The sequence below is a fragment of the Dromiciops gliroides genome, chromosome 1 (genome assembly GCF_019393635.1).
Source record: "Dromiciops gliroides isolate mDroGli1 chromosome 1, mDroGli1.pri, whole genome shotgun sequence".
NCBI classification, from domain to species: domain Eukaryota; kingdom Metazoa; phylum Chordata; class Mammalia; order Microbiotheria; family Microbiotheriidae; genus Dromiciops; species Dromiciops gliroides.
The window spans coordinates 624,802,724-624,809,910 of record NC_057861.1 but is presented as its reverse complement, the minus strand read 5'-3'; the positions used below and the strand labels follow the sequence as shown (position 1 = coordinate 624,809,910).

The 7,187-nt window shown below is 43.1% G+C and overlaps 1 protein-coding gene across 4 annotated transcripts in view; it reads left to right on the top strand.

Annotated features, from left to right (window-relative positions):
- The first annotated feature begins 5,986 nt into the window (after nt 1–5,986).
- LUC7L (LUC7 like) overlaps nt 5,987–7,187 on the top strand; it is a 44,833-nt gene continuing 43,632 nt past the window's right edge. For 3 of the 4 annotated variants that reach the window (XR_006355786.1, XM_043998425.1, XM_043998435.1), the window contains exon 1: nt 5,987–6,216. Coding sequence is in view for 2 of the 4 variants with exons in the window: in XM_043998425.1 (XP_043854360.1) it covers nt 6,156–6,216 (61 nt within the window). In the remaining 2 variants the exon portion in view is untranslated. The remainder of the gene's footprint in view (nt 6,217–7,187) is intronic. The other variant, XM_043998460.1, reaches the window with a different exon arrangement.

Genomic DNA, 7,187 nt, shown 5'->3' with positions numbered 1-7,187 from the left:
AATTAAAGTCAAAGGCCCTTTAATGGTATTTCTCCATCACCCCTGTATGTGCATGTATGAACATCAATATTTTAAATTATGCAAAAACAAATGTAATCTCACAAACTAAAGCTAGTATTTGTTTGAGAAATTATTAGCAATATTTATATTTTAGGACAAAAATATTTTTCAGTTATGGCTAAATGGCTAAATTTAGAAAGAAGAGGTAGAGGCAGCTAGGTGGATAGAGCACCGGCCCTGGAGTCAGGAGTACCTAAGTTCAAATCCAGCCTCAGACACTTAACACTTACTAGCTATGTGACCCTGGGCAAGTCACTTAACTCCAATTGCCTCACTAAAAAAAAAAGAAAGAAGAGGTAAAAATACTGATGACAATGTGACAGAGTCTTCACTACCTGGTTGTAGTACACCAAAATTGACAAGAAAAAGAAAATACGTTGAATGATTTTTGCAATATGGACTTAGTCCTAATAATGATTCTGGTGTGAAAAAAAACCTCTTTGCTTAACTTGTAATGAAGTTTTGGCTGTGGAGAGTATGAAACCAGCCATACTAAAATGACATCTTAATACCAAGCATGAAGTATCCTGCAGTAAACCAAAGAAATGTTTTGAATGATTTTAAAAAACTTTAAATAAAGAAAATCAATGTTTCAAGAAATTTGTTACTGTCAATGAAAAGTATTTACTTGCATCTTTATTTTTTTTTTTTGTGGGGCAATGAGGGTTAAGTGACTTGCCCAGAGTCACACAGGTTAGTGTTAAGTGTCTGAGGTTGGATTTGAACTCAGGTCCTCATGAATCCAGGGCCAGTGCTTCATCCACTGTACCACCTAGCACCCCCTTATTTATTTACATCTTAATAAAACATTTAATTGCAAAAACTAAAAATCCCTACACAATAGGAAAAGATCTTGTGTCACTGCTGTTATTAAAATGTCAGAAATAGTTCCTGGGAAAAAGTATAATGAAATCTGTAAAATTCCTTTATTGAATGATACTGTTTCCAAAGGAATTTTGGAAATTAGTAATAACCAATTCCAGCAGCTTATGACCAGGCTTAAGGGCAGTTTAAAGTTTGCAATTTAGTTAGATGAAACAACTGATGTTTCTAACATGGTGAAATTGTTACTTTATGTAAGACATGTTTATGAAGGAAGCGTACATAATTATTTGTTGCACACAAGAGGGGAAGCTATGTATCTTAAAGCTGATGAATTTTTCACAAATGACAGTTTACATTGGGAAAACTACATTGGAGTCTTTACAGACAGTGCTGGAGCAATAATAGGAGAGAATGTTGGATTTGTAGCAAAAGTTAAAGCTGGTGGTGGGGGCAGGTAGGTGGTATAGTGGAGGGCCCTGGATTCAGGAGGACTTGAGTTCAAATCCAGCCTCAGACACTTGACACTTACTAGCTGTGTGACCCTGGGCAAGTCATTTAACCCTCATTGCCCTGCAAAAAAAAAAAATTAAAACTGGTGGCAATGAACATATCACTTTTACTCACTCATGATCCATTGGGAAGCACTTGTAGCCAAAAAAATGTCACCAGAGTTAGATGTTGTGATTCACAATACTATCAAAATCATTAACTTCATTAAAAGCCATGCCCTTAAGAGTGGTTTGCTTTCAAATCTTTGCAAAGATATGAACTCTGATTACAAAAGCTCTCAAGAGGGTGAAGTTTAAATAGATTATTGAAACTGAAAGATAAAGTTATATTTTTGACTGATCAGAAATCCGCTTCTGATAATTTTTATAATGATTTATAGTTTTCAAAACTGTTATTTCTTGGATTTTTTTTTAAAAACCCCAATGATTTAAGCATCTCACTTCAAGGAAAAAATTGTAACATTTATGTTAAAGGATAAAATTGTGGGGCAGCTAGGTGGCGCAGTGGATAGAGCACCGGCCCTGGAGTCAGGAGTACCTGAGTTCAAATCTGGCCTCAGACACTTAACACTTACTAGCTGTGTGACCCTGGGCAAGTCACTTAACCCCAATTGCCTCACTAAAAAAAAAAATTAAAAAAAAAAAAGATAAAATTGAAAGTTTTACTAAAAAAGTTAACATTGGGGGCAGCTAGGTGGTGCAGTGGATAAAGCATTGGCCCTGAATTCAGGAGGACCTGAGTTCAAGTCCAGCCTCAGACACTTGACACTTACTAGCTGTGTGACCTTGGGCAAGTCACTTACACATCATTGCCCCGCCCCCCAAAAGTTAGCATATGGAAGAATAGGATGGAAAATGGTTCTTTACAAACGTTTACAATTACAGATGATTTTATAATTGAAAATAACTTTCCCAAAGATTTAATTGTAAGAGTTATAATTGATCATCTGAAGTGTCTGGATATATAGTTTCAGAAATACTTCCCTTCAAATTTTTATTTTAAAAAACTAAGTTGTGGGGCAGCTAGGTGGCGCAGTGGATAGAGCACAGGCCCTGGAGTCAGGAGTACCTGAATTCAAATCTGGCCTCAGACACTTAACACTTACTAGCTGTGTGACCCTGGGCAAGTCACTTAGCCCCAACTGACTCACTAAAAACAAAACAAAAACAAAACTAAGTTGCATTCATAAACCATACTGAATTGAAATAAAAAACACTTAATCAGATGACATTAAAAGTTCAAGAAGCATTTGCTGAGATCAATCATTAAATGAATTTTGGCTTGGGATTAGAACAGAATTTCCAATAATTTCTGAAATGATCCTAAACCTACTTGTCATTTTATACCATGTATTTATGCAAAGCAGCATTGTCAGCATTGACGATAAAAATCAAAATATCGATGGCATTTCCAAGGCACTTCCTAACTGTGTGACCCTGGGCAAATCACTTTACTTCAGTCTGCCTCAGTTTCCTTAACTGTAAAATGGGGATAATAACACCTACCTCCAAGGCTTGTTGTGAAGGTCAAGTGAGATATTTGTAAATTTCTTAGCAACTCCTGAGGTGAGTACCTTTTTCCTTCGAGGAGTGTTTTTAGGGTTTACATGTCATAAGGTGAACCTAAGGACACATTTGGTCCTTTCTGCGCATGATCATAAAGACATGTTTAAACTTGTCAGACCCAGAGGGTCTCTGTGTTTATGATATCTCTTTACTTAAGATCTGGTTTCTAGGTGTCCTGTCATCTAGGAATATTAATGGCTATTACTGGTTAATGGTCCCTAGTTACTATCTCTGTTGATGGTATTGGTTGGTAGGGACGAACCCTCTTGGTTACTGTAAGAACACAAACCTTAGTTTCTTTGTTAACCCTTCTAGGTACTATTGATCTTGGGTTATCTGTAAACCCCTTTTAGCCTCCTTCATCACTCTTATCTGTAAATGGGGATCATAATAGCATTATCTCAGAGTTGTGAGAATCAAATAACATGATAATTATATAGCCCACTAGTTCAGGCCCTCTTCTCTCAACTGGACTAGTGCAATAGCTTCCTTATAGATCTCCCTTCATTTATCCTCAATAATTTCCATTTTGACCTCCACATTGTTGCTAAATCACTGGTCTGAGAATGTCACTTTCCTGTTGGCTCACCTTTTTTTCTCCCCCATTTATTTAGAATTCCCCCCAATTACATATTAAAATCAATTTTAACATCCATTCTTAAAACTTTGTGTTCCAAATTCTCCTCCTCCCTCCCCACACCCCATACCCTAAGAACACAAGCAACTTAACATGCAAAACATCCCTACACTAGTTACGTTGTAAAAGGAAACAGACAAAAAAACTTAAGAAAAAGAAACTAAAAAAATATGCTTCAATCTGTATTCAGACACCATCAGTTCTTTCTCTGGAGATGGATCACATTTTTTATAAGTTCCTCAGAGTTGTCCTGGATCATTATGTTATGGGGGAAATTGGTGGGGGTTTGGGGTAGGGGTTTTTAGGAATTCCTCTTTAAAGAATTACATCCTCTTGCACACAAATCCTATTAGAATAAAATAATATTTTATTTAGGTGCTAGGGAAAGGAAACCAAGAAAGTCCTTGGACTTCTTCTCCTGGGGAGAAGGCATGGTACAGAGGCATAGCTCTCTGAGATACCTATCTCCTCAAGCAGGAGACAGGCAGTCACTTTTTCTTTTTCTTTCTTTTTTTTTTTTTGATGAGGCAATTGGGGTTAAGTGACTTGCCCAGGGTCACACAGCTAGTAAGTGTGTAAAGTGTCTGAGGCCGGATTTGAACTCAGGTACTCCTGAAGCCAGGGCCGGTACTCTATCCACTGTGCCACCTAGCTGCCCCTGACAGGCAGATACTTTTAAAGAGGGCCTATGGTGGTCCTATGGGGTGATCATTTGACTGTGGAAAGTTCCTTTATTGGATGGTAGTGTAACGATTGGAATGACGCCACCTGCTGGAGACTTACTGTAGAAGAGTTCCACCCATGAAGCGAAGGTCTTTGAGGGCAAGACCAGGAGTCTTTTCTTTGGAGAAGGAAGTGACGCGGGCTAGTGGGAGGAGGAAGGAAGAGACTGGCACTCAGTCTCGGGCTCTTTCCTTTGGACTCTGGTGGAGAGCGGAGCTAGAAATGTGCTCTCCCTTTAATAGATAGGAATCTAGGCCTTTCTCTCTCTCTTTACCAAATTCTTATTCTCCTTAATAAATGCTTAAAAGTCTAACTCTTGCTAAAGCTTATAATTTATTGGCGACCACTCATTAGATATTTTAGACAGTTTAGCTAGAATTTTAGCCCTTAACTGTAGGTTGGAAGCAGTCTGGCGAGGGACGGTTGTTCTGTCCCCTCCAGCTACTTTTGGCAGCAGTCATGCCTAATAGGGTTATTTCCTGAAGGGGTGGGGGAGACTGGAATGAAGGGTGGTGGTCCTGGAGTTATCGAAGTCCAGATCAGGTGCCACTTATTTCTTTAGGTGTATCTGTCCTTTGGTTTAGTTTCTCAAAGAGAAGGTCCCTTGATTTCCCCCAGAAAACTTCTGAGGTACCCGGGGCCCATAACAATTGCATTGCTGAGAATTTGGCTCATCTTCTATAAGAAGCCTTTTGCATTCCTCCACAATCTCAGAGCCTTTCTTCTTCGATCATCATAAAAAGCACTTAGCACAGTGCCTGGCACATAGTAGGTGTTAAATAAATGCTATCCTCCATCTCACCCCCTCTCTCCATCACCCTGGTCAAACTTTTGTGAGCTTTAAAGTGCTATATATATGCTTTTGTGGGTTTTAAGATTTTATTATAACATTAGTTTCCTTCATGCTCTCTCCACGGCAGCCAAACTGCCCTACTTGCATAAAGTTTCTCTTAGGAGACATCCCTTCTAATATCTCCATGGCTTTGCACAGTCCTGCAAGGCCTACAGTGCTCACTCTCCTCACCTCTGCTTCTAGCCCCCAGCAAAACTGAGCTCCGGCAAGGCTTCCTATAAGAGTTCTTTTCCTTCCTGATTACCCCAAGGTGTTAATTCTCCCTCCTCAAAGTCACTTTGTATTTTTTGGTATTTTGAGTGTATGGTTAGTTCCCTTCTGGGGAAGTGTAAACTCGCTGAGGGCCCGTTTTGTTTTTATAACAATATGCAGCATAGTAGGTCCTCAATCAATGCATGTTAAAAAGTATTGATTCTTGGGGCAGCTAACTGGCGCAGTGGCTAGAGCACCGGCCCAGTAGTCAGGAGGACCTGAGTTCAAATCCGACCTCAGACACTTGACACTTACTAGCTGTGTGACCTTGGGCAAGTCACTTAACCCCAATTGCCTCACTAAAACAAAATAAGTATTGATTCTTTCTTAAACCCTTTTAAGTACTGAGTGTAGTAGGAAGACGTAAAAACTAGCTCCGAGAAGACATCAAAGAGCTTGAGTTGTGTCAAAGGATTTCGAGCGCTTTCCCCTGAGCATCGCCCAGTGAAAACTAGAGCGTGAAAAGTCCCACCCAATCCATTAACCCCACCTCAATCGGACTACAACACCCAGAAGCCTTTATTTCTCAGTGCATACGCACTTCCTCCCAAGGACCTCCGCGGTAGGGAAGGAGCGAGCAGGAGAGAAGTAGAGCTCTCGAGGCCGACACGACCCGTCTCGAACTCGTAGCAGCCGAAGGCCGCCGCTACCGCTGGCGCCGTGAGAGGAACCTCCGGCCAGGTCACCAGCGGCTCTTTCTCTCCCTCTCTCCCACCCGCCGCAGCCAACGATGTCGGCTCAGGCGCAGATGCGGGCCCTGCTGGATCAGCTCATGGGCACGGCCCGGGACGGTGAGTAGGGAGCGGCCGAGGAGCCCGCGGCCGGGAATGGCGGGTGGTGATGCTGGGGAGCGGAGGTTGGGGCGGGGGGTGGGGCGGGAAGGAGGTGGTGGGGCCTGGGCTGCCCGGCCGGCCCGAAGCGGGGGAGGGAATGGGGGTGGGTGGGTGGGAAACGGCCTGCCCGGCCTTGCGCGTGCGCCCCAGGTGACCCGAGCTCCTTCTCTTGTCTCCCCCGCCCGCCCAGGCGAAACGCCTGGGCCTTTTGTGCCGCCGCCTCTGGCCTCCCTGCGTCGGCTGGCCTTTCTCGGAGGCCCAGGCCTTGGGCCCCTTTGTCTCCGCCCGGATCCTGCCTCCTGGAGGCCGATGCCTCGGGTGCCTCGGGCATCTTCCTTACCGGATTCTCTCCCCATGCCCCAGCACGCATGCATACGCACTCCGTCCTCAGCCTGAGGAGGCCCAGCTTGGGCCTCTTTGTGGCTCACTCCCTTTCTTTCCACTCAGACAAGAGGCCGCGGGGCGCTGGCTACCTCCACGCACATCCTTCCTCTGGAGGCTCGGGCGGTTCTTTTTGCCCTCCTGAAAATTGAATCCTCCTTCGTGGCTTCTTCTGCCCCCCCAACCTGAGCGAAACTTAAAGGGTGTGAATAGTTGCCGGCTCAGAGTAACTGATTTGTATATATTTGGTGGTTTACAAACCCCCCTCAACGCTAACCAGCAGATACTGCCCGCTTTTGACCGTCTTTTCTTTGCCCCAGGGCCGACTTTTACTTCCTCCTCTCCTGCACACATACCCTTGCTCGTTGGCCTAGAAACAGCCACCCTACGAGAAAATAGGGAATTTAGCAAAGGGCCTGAGTTTTTTGATCACAGACAGGATGTGTCTAAGCCATGTGGCAGTGTTTTTCCTAGGCTACCTCTGGGAAGAAGTTTCTATCAGAGAGGGAGCCTAATATGCAGATAATATACCCAAGTGCCATTTTTAT